Below are 17,645 nucleotides of genomic sequence, written 5' to 3'. Positions count from 1 at the left end.
TGGACTGGTTTTGGGATGCGGTGGGGGGAGGGGAGATTTTGAAACTTGTGAAATCCACATTGATACCATTGGGCTGCAGGGTTCCCAAGCGGAATATGAGTTGCTGTTCCTGCAACCTTCGGGTGGCATCGTTGTGGCACTGCAGGAGGCCCAGGATGGACATGTCGTCTGAGGAATGGGAGGGGGAGTTGAAATGGTTCGCGACTGGGAGGTGCAGTTGTTTGTTGCGAACCGAGCGTAGGTGTTCTGCAAAGCGGTCCCCGAGTCTCCGCTTGGTTTCCCCGATGTAGAGGAAGCCACACCGGGTACAGCGGATGCAGTATACCACATTGGCAGATGTGCAGGTGAACATCTGCTTGATGTGGAAAGTCTTCTTGGGGCCTGGGATGGGGGTGAGGGAGGAGGTATGGGGGCAGGTGTAGCACTTCCTGCGGTTGCAGGGAAAACTGCCGGGTGTGGTGGAGCTGGAGGGGAGTGTGGAGTGGACAAGGGAGTCACGGAGAGAGTTGTCCCTCCGGAAAGCAGATAAGGGTGGGGAGGGAAAGATGTCTTTGGTGGTGGGGTCGGATTGCAGATGGCGGAAGTGTCGGAGGATGATGCGTTGGATCCGGAGGTTGGTGGGGTGGTACGTGAGGACGAGGGGGATTCTTTTTTGGTTTTTATTGTGTGGACGGGGTGTGAGGGATGAGGTGCGGGAGATGTGGGAGACACGGTTGAGGGCGTTCTCGACCACCGAGGAGGGGAAGTTACGGTCCTTGAAAAACGAGGACAACTGAGATGTACGGGAGTGGAATGCCTCATCCTGGGAGCAGATGCGGCGGAGGCGAAGGAATTGGGAATAGGGTAGAGCATTTTTGCAGGAAGGTGGGTGGGAGGAGGAGTATTCTAGGTAGCTGTGGGAGTCGGTGGGCTTGAAATGAATATCGGTTTCTAGGTGGTTGCCCGATATGGAGACAGAGAGGTCCAGGAAGGGGAGAGAGGTGTTAGAGATGGTCCAGGTAAACTTAAGGTTGGGGTGGAAGGTGTTGGTGAAGTGTATGAACTGTTCGAGCTCCTCGTGGGAGCACGGGGCGGCGCCGATACGGTCATCAATGTAACGGAGGAAGAGGTGGGGTTTAGGGCCGGTGTAGGTACGGAAGAGGGATTGTTCCACGTAACCTACAAAGAGGCAGGCGTAGCTTGGGCCCATGCGGGTACCCATGGCTACCCCCTTTGTCTGTAGGAAGTGGGAGGAATTGAAAGAGAAGTTGTTGAGTGTGAGGACGAGTTCGGCTAAGCGGATGAGGGTATCAGTGGAGGGGGACTGATCGGGCCTGCGGGACAGGAAGAAGCGGAGGGCCTTAAGGCCATCTGCATGGGGAATGCAGGTGTAGAGGGACTGGACGTCCATGGTAAAGATGAGGTGTTGGGGACCGGGGAATTGGAAGTTCTGGAGGAGGTGGAGGGCGTGGGTGGTGTCACGGACATAGGTAGGGAGTTCCTGGACCAAGGGGGAGAAAATGGAGTCTAGATAGTTGGAGATCAGTTCGGTGGGGCAGGAGCAGGTGGAGACAATGGGTCGACCAGGGCATTCAGGTTTGTGGATTTTGGGAAGGAGATAGAAGCGGGCAGTGCGAGGTTGGGGAACGATGAGGTTGGAGGCCGTGGGTGGGAGGTCACCTGAGGTGATGAGGTTGTGGATGGCTTGCGAGATGATGGTTTGGTGCTCAGGGGTGGGGTCATGATCAAGGGGGCGGTAGGAGGAGGTGTCGGAGAGTTGGCGTCCGGCCTCGGCGATGTAGAGGTCAGTGCGCCATACTACAACTGCGCCTCCCTTGTCCGCGGGTTTTATGGTGAAGTTGGGATTGGAGCGGAGGGAGCGGAGGGCTGCATGTTCTGCGGGGGAGAGGTTGGAGTGGGTGAGAGGAGTGGAGAGGTTGAGGCGATTGATGTCTCGACGGCAGTTGGAGATGAAGAGGTCGAGGGAGGGTAGCAGGCCTTGGGGTGGTGTCCAGGAGGAGGGGGTGTGTTGGAGGCGGGAGAAGGGGTCAGTAGAGGGAGGGTTAGGCTCACGGTTGAAGAAGTAAGCGTGGAGGCGGAGGCGGCGGAAAAACTGCTCTATGTCCAAGCGTGAGCGGTATTCGTTGATCTGTGGGTGGAGGGGGACAAAGGTGAGCCCTTTACTGAGGACTGACCGTTCGTCCTCAGTAAGGGGTAGGTCTGGGGGGATGGTGAAGACTCGGCAGGGCTGGGTGCTGCTGTCTCCTCTGGAGGTGCTGGCTGTGGAGGCTGTGGGCGGAGCTGTGCTGTGAAGGACTCTACTGTTTTAAGTGAAGACGTTCAAAAAAATAAGATGAAAGCTGTTCTGTTCTATCGGTGAAAGGTCTTTGGAAACTTTCAATCCAGTTCTTAGTGGATGCACGTCCCACATCACAAGAGAACTGTTCCTAATTTCTGTTACCAATTGACAATCTCAAGAGGAGGCTGCTCTCAGGAATTGGAAAAAAGTTTATGGTGGTCTGATCATGCAGAGTGTCCTCTGAATTTGCGTCTGAGATCCATTGGTTGTCAGGATGGGGAAAGCTATACTCTCCATCTGGCTGTACTGCCCTGAGCGCAATTAATGTTTTCATTGGGTAATTTCAACGAGGAAAATTTCTTTTTCCACTTTGTCACATCCTTCACAGCAACGAGCACAAGAAAATATCACATCATCGTCTTGGAAAGGACTTACTTAGAAAGTGTAAAGATCCAGAAATGAGGGGCCTTTGTCCAAGAGTTCTGGTGAATGCATTCTCACCAAAATGATGTGCCAAAAGAACATCAGAAAGCAATGAAATGAGTGCTGGGAGGCAAACAAATTTTCTGCACATCTGATATTTTAGCCTGAATGAAGTAATGGAACGAGAGCAGCAAGACTCCATTTGGATTAGTTCTTAAACCATTTGCCAGATTGATTGCTGCCATCAATTTCCACACTCCAATTTTTCAGCCTCACTTTTGAATGAGAGATTAATGATTTGTACTCAAGAACCAAACGAGCATTATTCTGCACTTCACGTTGACGTGGTTATTTGCAACAAGCTCTTCTTGATTGATATGCCCACATGCACTTGGCACTCAAATCTTTGCCGTATCTTTTGGATGTTTGCAGCATTAAGGTCCATTAAATCTAATACATGAAGGGTGAGAGAACATAGAACATAGAACATAGAACATTACAGCGCAGTACAGGCCCTTTGGCCCTCGATGTTGCGCCGACCTGTGAAACCAATCTGAAGCCCATCTAACCTAAACTATTCCATTATCATCCATATGTTTATCCAATGACCATTTAAATGCCCTTAAAGTGGGCGAGTCCACTATTTTTGCAGGCAGGGCATTCCACGCCCTTACTACTCTCTGAGTAAAGAACCTACCTCTGACATCTGTCCTATATCTATCACCCCTCAACTTAAAGCTATGTCCCCTCGTGCTAGCCATCACCATCCGAGGAAAAAGGCTCCCACTGTCCAGCCTATCTAATCCTCTGATGATCTTGTATGTCTCTATCAAGTCACCTCTTAACCTTCTTCTCTCTAATGAAAACAGCCTCAAAACCCTCAGCCTTTCCTCATAAGACCTTCCCTCCATACCAGGCAACATCCTGGTAAATCTCCTCTGCACCCTTTCCAATGCTTCCACATCCTTCCTATAATGCGGTAACCAGAACTGTACGCAATACTCCAAGTGCGGCCGCACCAGAGTTTTGTACAGCTGCAACATGACCTCATGGCTCCGAAACTCAATCCCTCTACCAATAAAACCTAACACACTGTACGCCTTCTTAACAACGCTATCAACCTGGGTGGCAACTTTCAGTGATCTATGCACATGGACACCGAGATCTTTCTGCTCATCCAAACTACCAAGAATCTTACCATTAGCCCAGTACTCTGTATTCCTGTTACTCCTTCCAAAGTGAATCACCTCACACTTTTCCGCATTAAACTCCATTTGCCACCTCTCAGCCCAGCTCTGCAGCTTATCTATGTCCCTCTGTAACCTACAACATCCTTCTGCACTATCCACAACTCCACCGACTTTGGTGTCATCCGCAAATTTACTAACCCATCCTTCTACGCCCTCATCCAGGTCATTTATAAAAATGACAAACAGCAGTGGCCCCAAAACAGATCCTTGAGGTACACCACTAGTAACTGAACTCCAGGATGAACATTTCCCATCAACCACCACCCTCTGTCTTCTTACAGCTAGCCAATTTCTGATCCAAACCGCTAAATCACCCTCAATCCCATGCCTCCGTATTTTCTGCAATAGCCTACCATGGGGAACCTTATCAAACGCTTTACTGAAATCCAAATACACCACATCAACCGCTTTACCCTCATCCACCTGTTTGGTCACCTTCTCGAACAACTCAATAAGGTTTGTGAGGCACGACCTACCCTTCACAAAACCGTGTTGACTATCCCTAATCAAATTATTCCTTTCTAGATGATTATAAATCCTCTCTCTTATAATCCTTTCCAACACTTTACCCACAACCGAAGTAAGGCTCACTGGTCTATAATTACCAGGGTTGTCTCTACTCCCCTTCTTGAACAAGGGGACAACATTTGCTAGTCTCCAGTCTTCTGGCACTATTCCTGAAGACAATGACGACATAAAGATCAAAGCCAAAGGCTCTGCAATCTCCTCTCTAGCTTCCCAGAGAATCCTAGGATAAATCCCATCCGGCCCAGGGGACTTATCTATTTTCACACCTTCCAGAATTGCTAACACCTCCTCCTTATGAACCTCAATACCGTCTAGTCTAATAGCCTGTATCTCAGTATTCTCCTCGACTACATTGTCTTTTTCCTGCGTGAATACTGACGAAAAATATTCATTTAGCACCTCTCCTATCTCTTCGGACTCCACGCACAACTTCCCACTACTGTCCTTGACCGGCCCCAATCTTACTCTAGTCATTCTTTTATTCCTGACATACCTATAGAAAGCTTTAGGGTTTTCCTTGATCCTACCTGCTAAAGACTTCTCATGTCCCCTCCTGGCTCTTCTTAGCTCTCTCTTTAGGTCTTTCCTGGCTAACTTGTAACTCTCAAGCGCCCTCACTGAGCCTTCACACCTCATCTCTACATAAGGATTTGAATGGTGAGTTGGAGGACCAAGGTGGACAACACAATCAGGAGTTCAGTTGGAAACAAGGCCCAGTAGATTGATTGAACATATTATTATCTGAAGTGGACCTTTTGGCTAATTGGGAACAAACTCACAGCCAGTGGGTGGGGAACAGGAGTTGGGGCATGGAGTAGATCATTACATGAATAAGCCAAGTGCTTAGGAAAAGCAGGGGGATATTGATGTGGGGGATGGGGTTGCGATAGGGAGGATCCCAGAATTTCTTCTAGGACCTGGACAAGGAAAGGATAAAAATAATTTAATTTAGCTTCGTTAATTTAGCAGTTCTGAAGAAGGGTCACTGGACCTGAAATGTTAATTCTGCGTTCTCTCCACAGATGCTGCCAGACCTGCTGAGTTTGTCCAGTAATTTTTATTTGTGTTAATTTAGCTTGGCCTCATCTGGTCACTCTGCTGCTTTCAACCAGGATTCTCCACAGCATTTGTTCATGTCACTGTTCCAATGATCGGTCATCAACCTGAAACATGAACTCTGTTTCTCTCTCCACAGCTGCTGACAGAGCTGGTAAGCTTTTCAAGCCTTTTCTGTTTTATATTGACACAAAGTGGGCCTCATTCCCCCTCCACAATCTCCTTCACCTTCCCTCCAGCCCATCACAGCACCCCTCCCACACATACACCCCATTCACCCTTAACCCAATGTGCCCTGCACTCTCAACACCCCTCAAAACCTTTTCCACCCTCCAAGTGCGGCCTTCTTCCCATCCCAACCTCTCCTCGCAACCTCCCCAACCCAATCTCCCCAACCCCTTATCCACCCTACCAAATCTGCTGGCCATTCTCTGACCCTCTATACACCCCTACCTCTTCTCAACCACCCCCAAGCTGGTGCTCTCTGAGCCTGAATTTAACTCTCCCATTCTCTGTTGTGGATAGCTGGGGGACAACGCTACGACATCTCCGTAGCACACTCATTGGAAGTATAGTTTGGCAGCCGATTGGCCGAGTGGCCTCATTTTGCGCTGCACACTTCTATCATCCTACATTCCAACAGTGACTGCACGTCATTGTCTGTGAAACACTTTGCGACACTTCAGGAACATGATATATGTAAATCTTTCCTTTGGATGACCTCTTCAGGATATATCACCCTGTTTTAATTTACTCAGGCCAATTATCTTTTTCAGAAAACCAACGATCACAACTTTATAATTGTGGACTAATTTATTTTTTGTTCTCGCATGGACTTGATCCACAATCATGCCCTGCACATTACTGTTCCCAGAAATAAAACAAAGCATGCTCTATACATCAAGGACCTTGAATTCCTTAAAACCCACATTGTACTAAAAGAAAAGAAGATATTCAAGGAATGTTCTCTGTTACTGAGATGTGCTCAATGCCGATGAGGCTTGAGAGTGTTAGGAAGGGTTTTGTTATGTCGAGACTGTTTTTGCAGCTGTGAAGTTGGGCTCTATAGACCCAGCTGAGTTGACATAAGGAAGTGGTCAATGAATACTGCCACGTCTTTCAATCCACGCTTGAGCCTCACTTGGTGTGAGGATGGCGCTGCCAGCGCCCAGAAAGACTACCAACACAATTAACTTTTAACTGGCTTTACCATTATGTACTTGAACTAAGCAGGTCCAGTGACTCACACACGCGTACGCACACACATGCACACCCACACACATGCACACATGCACATGCGCACACGCGGATACACATGCATGTGCACCCACACACACACGTGCACCCACACACATGCACACACATACGCACACACCCACACACACCCACACTGCTCTGCCATCTCCATACAACAACAGGGAAAGGTACAATCATTGTAAGGGGAAGGACTGAGTCCACGTCAGCCAGTGCCCCCTATCCTGGAGGCAGCCACGGCATTTTGAGTCTGAGGTAACCTGCTCTTCCTGCCATCTTTAGGCATGCTAAGACACATGGCTGATTACCCCCAACACCCCCTGGAATCCCAGCAGTCAGCTGAGCCTGTAAGAACATCAGGAAAATAACAAGAGTCAAAGCAGACATCAGGAATCATTGCCAATGCTGAAGCAACACTTCTATTGTCCAGACCTGCTCAGAGCAATCTTCCAGCACACTGCCATCATTGGCCAAGGCTATGATAGTTCTGTTATATCCTTCGTAACAGGTGGGCACAGCTACTGGCACCCAGAATCAGAAGGCATCCTCAGGAGGAGCGGGGGAGAGGAGGCGGCATGGAGCAAAGTGTCCAGGATTCCTATAGAATCCACATCCCACTCGAGAACTTCCATTCACTATCCCTCACCTTGCCATTCCACTGGGAGCCCGATTGGTGCAATAAAAGCCTCCAGCGATAACTCCCCTGTAACACCTTGATCCAAAAACGCATTCCCCATGTGTAAACAAAAATGAACACTTTAGCCTTGTGTATTCCCTTGGTTCCCTTTCCCTGTGCACTGAAACCCCAGTGGCTAAACCCAGCTGTGGAAGGTTGCCAGCTCTCATGACAAGAGACTGCAGATGGCCTTACAGGGCATCCTTGAGCAGTTGTGGTCTTTGAGAGGCCAACTTCAGTCTGTGCCATCTCATTGTGGATTCAAGAGGGAGCTGAGTGTGGCCCACAATGCTAAAGGGATCAAGGGGTGTGGAGAGAAAGTGAGAATGGGATACTGAAATTGCGTGATCAGCCATGACCATTTTGAATGGTGGTGTATACTCGCAGGGCTGAATGGCCTACTCCCGCACCTATTTTCTATGTTTCTATGATAGCACCTGGAATGGCAGAGGACAACAGCATTGGCACTGGCAGAGTGGCACTGGTGGGAGGAACAGGAATGACTTACTGCAATTTACTGGGCCTTGGTAAGCCCACACCTGGAGTGTTGTGTACAGTTTTGGTCTCCCTTTGTCAGGAAGGATGTTCTGACTACGGAGAGAGTGCAAGAAAGTTCTGTTAGACCGATTCCTGGGACGGCAAGAGAGACTGGATCGGTTATGTCTACATTCACTGAACTTTGGAAGAATCTCATAGAAACCTATAAAATTCTAACAGGACCAGACAGTGTGAATGCAAAAAGGATGTTTCCAATGACTAGGGAGTCCGGAACCCAGGGATCACAGTTTAATGATACAGGGTAGACCATTTATGACTGAGATGAGGAGAAGTCTCCTCACCCAGAGGGTGGGGAGCCTGTGGAATTCTCTGCCACAGAAAGCGGTTGAGGCCAAAAAATTGAATGTTTTCCACAACAAGTTAGATACATCCTTAGGATTAAAGGGGTAAAAGGGTATAGAGTGGAAGCAGGATTAGGGGGCTGAGTTGGATGATCAGCCATGATCATATTGAATGGCAGAGCCAGCTTGAAGGGCTGAATGGCCCTAGTCCTGCTCCTATCTTCTATGCAGGACAAATACTGCCAGGTCTGACAGAGCTGCAGCTGATCCCACAGAGTGGCAATCCTATCCCGGTGAACTGATGGAGGACGGATCCCTTAGCTGCTTTGAGAGCCCCTTTAAGCTTCACTATCTGGCTAACACCAATCTAAGGTCACACGTCACCAAGCATGGAGCTTGTGGATCCAGCCTGAGCACCAACTGCAGCGCTGGGACATCAGCTGGTTTCTGCTCCAAAGATGGTAGCGGCTGAGGAGTAGGCCGCGGTCTTTTGTCCCTCCCTGGATAAATAATACTTGCTATTCATTCACAATTTGATGCTTGGTGGAGCACACAAGGAATGCAAAAACCAGTTGTCAGAAAAGCAAAGTTTGAAAGATCATGGGATTACGACTCAAAGCATTGGCATCTTAAGTACTTGCCCAAGCTTAAAGATAGAACCACAGAGCTCCCCAGTTCGAAGCAACTGGAATTATAGATTCATCACAGCACAGCAGGAGGCCATTCAGTTCGTTAAATTCATGCCAGCTCTCTGCAAAAACAAGTCAGCCACTCCTCCCCTGCCCTTGCCCCATGGGCCCCGTACATTCTTTCCATTTGTTTAATTATCCATTTTTCTTTTAAAGGCACTAATTGAAACTACCTCTGTCATATTCTCCACCTATGCATTACAAATCCTAGCCACTTGCTGCACAGAAATGTACTTTTCCTTCATGTCCTCTTTGTTTTCTTTTGCCATTCATTTTAAAATGGTGTCATCTGGTAACTCTTGATCCGTAAGGAGTTCTGTGAGGAGAATACCCCCAACTTCTCCAACCTTTCCACAGGACTGAAGTTTCTCATCCCTGCAACCATTCTTGGAAAACCTTTCAGTTCCCTCTCTCTAAGCCCTTCGCTTAGTGTGATGGTCGGAATTGAATGCAGTACTCCAGCTGATGTTGAACTTCATTTATGAAGGGTCACTATAACTTCCTTGCTTTTCTACTCTGTGGTGTCTACATTGAAAGTCCAGGATCTCATTTGTTCTATGAACCACTTTCTCAACCTGCCCTGCCATCTTCAACAATTTGTGCCCATATACCCAGCAAGTTCCTCTGCTCCTACACCAGCTTTAGATTTCTACCCTTCATTTTATATTACTTCCCCCAGAATGAATCACATCACACTCCTCTACAACAAATTTCATCTATACACCTTTTCCATGAACTTTTCTATATTCTCCTGAAGTCTATCTCTGGTCTCCTCACAGTTCGCAATGCTTTCTAGAATTGTCTCATCAGCAAATCTTGAAGTGATAATGGCTGTACACCCGTCTGAGCATCCCTGAGAAAAATCAGGAAAATACTGACAGCTGGGAGCACCTTTCAGCAGAACAAGAAAAACCATTCACCATTACTTTCTCTGTCCTGTCTCTCAGCCAAATTCATTGAGATGTTGCCCCAGCTGTCCCTTTATATTCCACTGGCTACACATTTGCTGACAAACCTATTGTGTACACTGCAATAGGAAGAAGGAATGGGGAAATCAAGAATTGCAGTCGATATCATTAAGCCAGATTTACAAGTCACTGTCATATAATAACAGGAGCATTCCAGGTCTTAACAGTGATTAGTGTTTAAAAAAAAACTCCTAATTTCCCCTTTGTTTCTTCTGCATATAACCTCAAAGTGATCTCCCCTGGCTATGGACCCTCAAGTAATTATTACATATCATGCTTCTATGGGATCTATCATTGCAAGTAATAGCAGGAGTAGGCCATTTAGCCCCTCCACCTGCTCTGCCATTCAATAAGATCATGGCTGACCCATTTGTGTTTCAAATTCCTCATTCCCATTTACCCAATCATCTTTGATTCCTCGGCCTGACAAGAATCTATCCACTGTGGTCTTAAAACTGTTCAAGGGCCCCTTCTCCAGCCCGCTGTGAGGCAGAGAGTTCCAAAGTCACAAAACCCTCAGAGAAAAAGCATCTCCTTATCTCTATCCTGAATGGGTGAGCCCTATGTTCTGGGAACTCAGCCACAAGAAGGAACAGCCTTTCCAAATCCGCCTTGTCAAGGCTGTTCAGGATCTGAATAAACAAAGGTGTGTAGTTGAGGTGGATTGGCCATGCTAAATTACCCATAGTGCCCAGGAATGGGCAGGCTAGGTGGATTGGCCATGGGAAATGCAGGATTACAGGGATAGGGTAGGGGTGTGGGTCTGGGTGGGAAATTCTTCGGGGGGTCGGTGTGCAATCGATGGGCTCGTGGCCTGCTTCCACACTGTAGGGATTCAATGATTCTATGAAAACAAGATGAATCAAACAAGGATGCCTGTGCTGAACCAGAGAGCCCCACCTTGCAGAAAGCTCTGATGCCTCATGAGGACATTGACCTAGTGATACCCTGTCGCTGTTGGATGACACTCATCAGAATAGACTTTGTAGCAAATTATTGCAAAATGACAGGAATGTGAGTACCGAGTATTACAAACTGCAGCATCTAATGCAGCTCCCCACTTGCACTGTATCAACCCTCTTGTAAAATGCCTGGATGTTTTGCTACTTATGTGCTGACAGGCCACAAAAAGGCGTTCGCCCTCAAACTCTCTGCGTTTCACCATCTCTGCTTTCAGTGTCTCCCCAGGCAACGAAGTTCAGGCCTTTACCATTCGCTGGGAGAAAGAAACATTCTCTCCTCACTTCCCCCCTGCATCACCCCCACCTTCAACCCACCACATATCTCTTGCCTGAAACATTAAATCTGTTCCCAAGAAGTGAGACGGAGGGAGATCAAATCTATTCTCCACCTTTGAACTGCAGGAAGGCTAATAGGAGATGGCTCAGTTCAGGGCTCATGTTTAAAGACTGGAGCTGGACAGGCAAAACTCGGTGGGAGAGTATTCTAGTGATAACAACGGTCATTTAGATTTAGAATGGTTATGGAACCCTCCTGTCATTGGAATGGTTTCTGCTAATTCATTCTATCAGAACCATCCATCATTTCAAACAAGAGCAGGCTGCCAGACCAAAAGGCAATCAGTCATCCCCAGGAACTTGTCAGGAGTGTTAACAAGAAAAGCCGAGCTATCGGGCCAAATGATTGAAATCCTAGTCTAAGAGGCAGATTTTACAGAAAGGAGACAAGAGGCGGAGAGGTTGAGAGTGAATTTCACAGCTTAGGGCCTAAGCAACTGGAGGCAGAGCCACCAAAGGTAGAGCAATTAAAGCTCACAAGGCCAAAATAAGAGGAGTGAAGAAAACCAGGAGGACTGGAGAAAGTTACCATAGAGTTATGAAAATAGGGATGAGAATTTAACATTTTGTTTTCAATGTGAAGACAACAGGTTCCAATAGACAGTGGCCAGCCCCACAGGTGAAGCAGTTTGAGGATGATAATGGCTTACCTAAGTCAGAACACTGCACCACTCGGAGGTGGCACTGGCACCCAAAGGGGCACACGGGCATTTCATTATCGGGGAATAAACCAGATCCTTCATCCTCCATCATAAAGTCAAGGAACTGTGCCTGACGAAATGGCTTAGCCCAGGAGGCTGCTATCAGGAATGCCAGCGAGATGAACACACGCATGGTTGCACAAGTAGCACAGTATCAACCTAGGAGGAAACAAAAGGACCACAGTGGTTACAACACATAGGATTTGATAGAATTTCCAGCACAGAAACAGGCCATTTGGTCCACCTGGTCCAGGCTGGTGTTAATGCTCCACACAAGCCTCCTCCCACCCATGTTATCTAACCCCATCAACACATCCTTCTCTTTCTTTCTCTCTCACATAGTTAACTAGCATTCCCTTTAATGCATGCCACTACAGTAACTACATCATACCCTGTTGTTCAAAGGACAAGGCAATTCAATGCAGCCCTGGGAACTTGCATGTAAATGAGTCAAAGCTTTGTCATCCATCAATGGAGACACCTTCCTCCCCATTTCTGGTGTGGAGGTGCTGATGTTGGACTGGGTTGGACAAAGTCAGAAGTCACACCATATCAGGTTATAGTCCAGCAGGTTTATTTGAAATCACGAGCTTCTGAAGCACTGCTCCTTCATCAGGTCCAGCTCAGGTAACTCAAAGTATTTTACAGCCAATGAAGTCCTTATGGGTGTGCAGCAAGCTCCCACACATAATAAGATAATAAGATGATAATGCTTGAGGGGTGAACAATGGCCAGGACACCCCACTCTTCTTTGAAGACTGCCTTGGGGTACCCATGAGAGAGAGCTAAGAAGACCCAGTTCAACATCTCACCTGAACTTGAGTAAGATAATCCCTCCATACTGCTGCAGAGTTTTAGCCTCAACATATACCCTTCAGTCTCTGGAGTGCGATTTGAACCGACAAGCTGCTGGCTCAACTCCTGCTGGTTAGCTCAGTTGGCTGGATGGCTGGTCTGTGATATACAGTGATGCCAACAGTGTGGGTTCAATTCCTATGTCGACCATGAAGGCCCAGGCTTCTTGATCTGGCCTGTCACCTGAGGTGACCCTCAGGTTAAACTCACCACTAGTTGATTTTCCAATGAGAGAGCAGCCCTGTGGTTCTCTGGGGCTCTGGTGACTTTACCTTCACACCAAACCACTGGCTGCAGCAGACCTGCTCTGGGGTTCGGCAGGCGGAGAGAGTTGGGCCTGCTGGGTCCTTAGACACCATAATGATCATTAATGTGAGTGCACCACGTCCAGCAGGAGGGCAGTTTTCTGCTGGAGATGGATGTGACTCTGTGATGCAACACCAACGCTGAGTATCTGCCTGGAATATCTTGTGAGGGAAGTGGACACATATTGGGGAATTTGCCACAGGGCGTGTCACAATGACATAATTGCCCACAATAGAAAATCCCTTTCAGACATCGCCTGTTTACAGACGGGAATATTTTCCTTCAATGGTAATAACAATAAGTTCCAAATATAATAATGGGCAATATATCTAGTTAATGTCTCAAATGAACTGACATAATTCTTTCAACATGCAAGCTTTTGATTAATGCAGAAGAAATGTTATTTTGAAAGAAGATGTTTGTGAAATGGGACATATAATTAGAAAGAAAGTATAACATTAGAAATCATTACTGAATCAGTGACTATCTATTTAAGCACCTTCATTCAGAACTCCTAATCATATGTAAGTTTTGTCAAATAGTCATTAGTCTGGTACATTATTCTAAAACTGGAGCAGGTCTAGTTCACATGCAGATAGTCTCCGTTATGTTCCAGTCAATACTGCTTAAGAACAGAAGGAATTTCAGACATTGCCTCACTCCACATCCTGGCCATTTCTCTTGAACCAAATAGGTCAGACTAACAGAATATTGCAAATACTCAAGTTGTTGCTGCTATATTTTGAGATGTGGTAGCGTGTGAGTGAAAGTCTTCAAGAATTTGTTCAAAAACATTGGATGACATACAAAAGGGAACTTCTAAATTGCTGGCATCAATGCATTGCTCTCTGAATTTAAATTCATTTTAACTAGGCCAGCCATGATATTTTGATGCAAAATGTAGGTCAGAGGCTGCGAATTCTGTGGTGATAATTTTCGGAATGTGATGGTATACTCCCCACTTGCCTAGATGCATGCAGCTTGAGGGGTAAATATTCCTTTGATAGCATGATGAGATATTTTATAGCCAACTCTTTTAGTTTTTCATTCATGGGATGAGGGCATCTCTGTCTGTGCCAGATTTATTGCCCACCCCAGATGTTCCACTACAGACTATTAAGTGTAGGTAGACACAAAACGGCGTTAGTGAGGGTGTTCCAGGATTTTAACCCAAGAACACTGAAGGAACAGCGATGTATTTCCAAGTCAGGATGGTGGTAGCTTAGAGGGAACTTGAAGGTGAAGATGTTCACATGTTGTTAAAATCGAGAAGGTGTGGAAAAGATTTACAAGGATGCCATTGGGATTGAAGGGTTTGACTTATAGGGAGAGGCTGTATAGACTGGGGCTTTTCTCCCTGGAACGTCAGAGGCTGAGGGGTAACTTTATAGAGGTTGGTAAAATCATAAGGGGCATGGATAGGGTGAATAGTCAAGGTCTTTTCCCTAAGGTGGGGGAGTCCAAAACTACAGGCCATAGTCTTAAGGTGAGAGGGAAAGATTTAAAAAGGACCCGAGGGGTAACTTTTTCACGCAGAGGGTGGTGCATGTATGGAACAAGCTGCCAGAGGAAGTGATGGATGGGTACATGAATAAGAAGGCCAAATGCTGGGAAATGAGACTAGGTTAGATTGGGATGTCTGGTCAGCGTAGACAAGTTGGACCAAAGGGTCTGTTTCTGTGCTATATATGCTATGACTCTATCCGCTATCCTTGTCCTTCCTGATGGTAGTGATAAATTGCTGCAGTGCATCTCATAGATGATACCCGCTACTGCTATCAAGTGTCAGTAGTTAAGGGAATGAATGTTTGTGGATACGATGCCAGTCAAGTGAGCTGTTTTGTCCTGGATAGTGTTAAGTGTTGTTGGAGCTCCACCCATCCAGGCAAGTAGAAGGTATTCCATCACATTCCTGACTTGTGCCTTGTAGATGGTGAATAGGCTTTGGGGAATCAGGAGGTGAGTTAGTCACTGCAGGATTCCTCGCCTGCTTTTATAGTGTTTACATGGCTAGTCCAGTTCAGTTACTGATCAATTGTAAACCCCAGGATGTTGGTAGTGGGGGATTCAGTGATGGTAATGCCATTGAATATCAAGGGGCGATGGTTAGATTCTCTCTTGTCGGCATTTGTGTGGCGAGAATATCACTTGCCAGTTGTCAGCTTAAGCCTGGATATTGTCCCGGTCCTGCTGTATTTAAATACGGACTGTTTCAGTATTCAAGGAATTGTGAATGGTGCTGAATATTCTGAAATGCTCAGCAAGCTCACTCACTTCTGAGTTTATGATGGAGGGAAGATCGTTGATGAAGCAGCTGAAGATGGTTGGGCTTAGGATGCAACCCTGAGGAATTCCTGCAGTGACATTCTGGAGCTGAGATGACTGATCTCCAACAACACAACCTTTGTGCCAGGTATGACTCCAACCAGCGGAGAGTTTCCCCAATTCCCCAAGACCACACTTTGCTCAGGTTCCTTGTTGCTACACTGCAGCCTTGATGTGAGTCTCAGCTCACCTGGAATTCAGCTCTTTGATCCATGTTTAAACTAAACTGTAATGGCATCAGGGGGTGACTGGCCCTGGTGGAATCCAAACTGGGTGTCACTGAGCAAATTATTGTTGAGCATGTGCTGCTTGACAGTGCTGTCGATGGTACCTTCCATCACTTTGCTAATGACCGAGAGCAGACTGACAGAGGAGTAATTGGCCAGGTTGGATTTGTCCTCCTTTTTGTGTATAAGGCATACCTGCGCAATTTTCCTCATTGTCAGGTAGATGCTAGTGTTGTAATTGTACAGGAACAGCTTGACTGAGAGTGCTTTACTTAAACATTCAAGCCGAAGAAGTAGCATCTCTGATAATGCAGCACTCCTCCAGCACCACACAATGACACAGTGTTCACAGTATCGCAGAATTGTTAGGTTGGAAAAGGAGGCTCTTCTGCTCATCATGTCTGCACTGGTTCTCTGAGTATTCTGACCTAGTGCCAAACTTCTGCTTTTTCTCCATAACCCTGCAAGTTGTTTCTATTTAAACAGTTATCTAATGCCCTCTTGAAAACACCTCAGTTGAATCTGTCTCCACCCGCATTTCCAGGCAGGGCATTCCACATCCTAACTAGATAAAAACCAAAAGAACTGCGGATGCTGTAACGTTCTCAGGAAGGGTCACCGGACCCAAAACGTTAACTCTGACTTTTTTCTTCACAGATGCTGCCAGACCTGCTGAGCTTTTCCAGCAACTTCTGTTTTTGTTCCTAACTAGATGCTATGTGAAAATGTATTTTCTCACCTCACATTTGCTTCTTTATAACAGTGAGCCCACTGGTTCTTGATCCTCTCGGGAACAATTTCTCCCTGTCTGCTCTATCCAGACCCCTTATGATTTTGAAAACATTTATCAAGTCAAGTTGCCTGCCATCTCATCACCTCACCATGTTCCCTGGCTATCATTTCTTGCCGCGGGCCTGCTGCAATGTTCCAGCGACCCTCAGCGCAAGCTCAAAAGAGCAACATCTCATTTTCCACCTAGGGACTCTGCAGTCTCTAGGGCTCAACAATCGAGTTCAATAACTTTAGAGCCTGATTCCATCCTTCCATGTTTATCACCCATCCTACACCCAGTCCTGTTAAGACATGGGTTGCTTTCAGTACGGCTCACCCATTCTCTCTTCCTTTTAGCTCTTGTTACCACTTACTCAGCTTTTCTTCTGCCCTGGCCTGTTATCCATAATCTCCTTGTTTACCAACTCCTTCATATCTCTCACTTTCTGGGCTCCATCTTCAGCTATCCACTCATCCCTCTCCTCCCCACCCCCAACTTTGTCTTCAACATAAATACCATTTTTTCCTAGTTGCTAATAGTTCTAATAAAGAGTTACTGGACTCAAAACTCTGCTTTCTTCCCACAGATGCTGCCAGATCTGCTGAGTTTTGCCACTAAGTTCTTTTTTGTTTCAGGTCTCTAGCATCCTCAGTTCTTTGTTTTGTCAAATCTTCCCTCAGCTTTCTCCTTTTCAAGGAGCACAGTCCCAGTTGTTCCAATCTATTCTCATAGCTGAAATGTGCCATCCCTGTAAACCCATTCAGCACTCTCTTCAATGGATTAATATTCTTCCTAAAGCATGGAAGCTCAAGTATCTTCAGGATGGATTCTGAACTGATAACCATAGAATCCCTACAGCACAGAAGCAGGCCATTCAGCCCATCAGATCCACACCGACGCTCCAAAGACCTTCCCACTCAAACCCTTCCCTCTACCCTATCCTTCTAACCCTGCATTTCCCATGGCCAATCCAGCCAGCCTGCACACCTTTGGACCGTGGGAGGAAACCGGAGCACCCGGAGGAAATCCACACAGAAACAGGGAGAATGTGCAAACTCCACACAATCACCGGAGGCTGGAATCAAGCATGTGTCCCTGGTGCTGTGAGGCAACAGTGCTAACCACTGAGCCACAGTGCTGCCCAAATCCTTCTGACATAAGAGTTCAAGTGCTTTGCGTTGAATTACAGCTCACCTTGAA

At 46.8% G+C, this 17,645-nt stretch overlaps 1 protein-coding gene across 2 annotated transcripts in view; it reads right to left on the bottom strand.

The window, feature by feature from the left end:
- dcn (decorin) overlaps positions 1-17,645 on the bottom strand; it is a 65,759-nt gene that overhangs the window by 36,132 nt on the left and 11,982 nt on the right. For both annotated transcript variants that reach the window (XM_048607630.1, XM_048607631.1), the window contains exon 2: positions 11,910-12,119. In XM_048607630.1, coding sequence (XP_048463587.1) covers positions 11,910-12,093 — 184 coding nt within the window. In that variant the 5' untranslated portion in view covers positions 12,094-12,119. The remainder of the gene's footprint in view (positions 1-11,909; positions 12,120-17,645) is intronic.

The sequence above is a fragment of the Rhincodon typus genome, chromosome 18, assembly GCF_021869965.1.
Source record: "Rhincodon typus isolate 14 chromosome 18, sRhiTyp1.1, whole genome shotgun sequence".
Classification (NCBI taxonomy): Eukaryota; Metazoa; Chordata; class Chondrichthyes; order Orectolobiformes; family Rhincodontidae; genus Rhincodon; species Rhincodon typus.
Note: the sequence above shows the minus strand (reverse complement) of the source record. Positions and strands in the feature narration are given on the sequence as shown.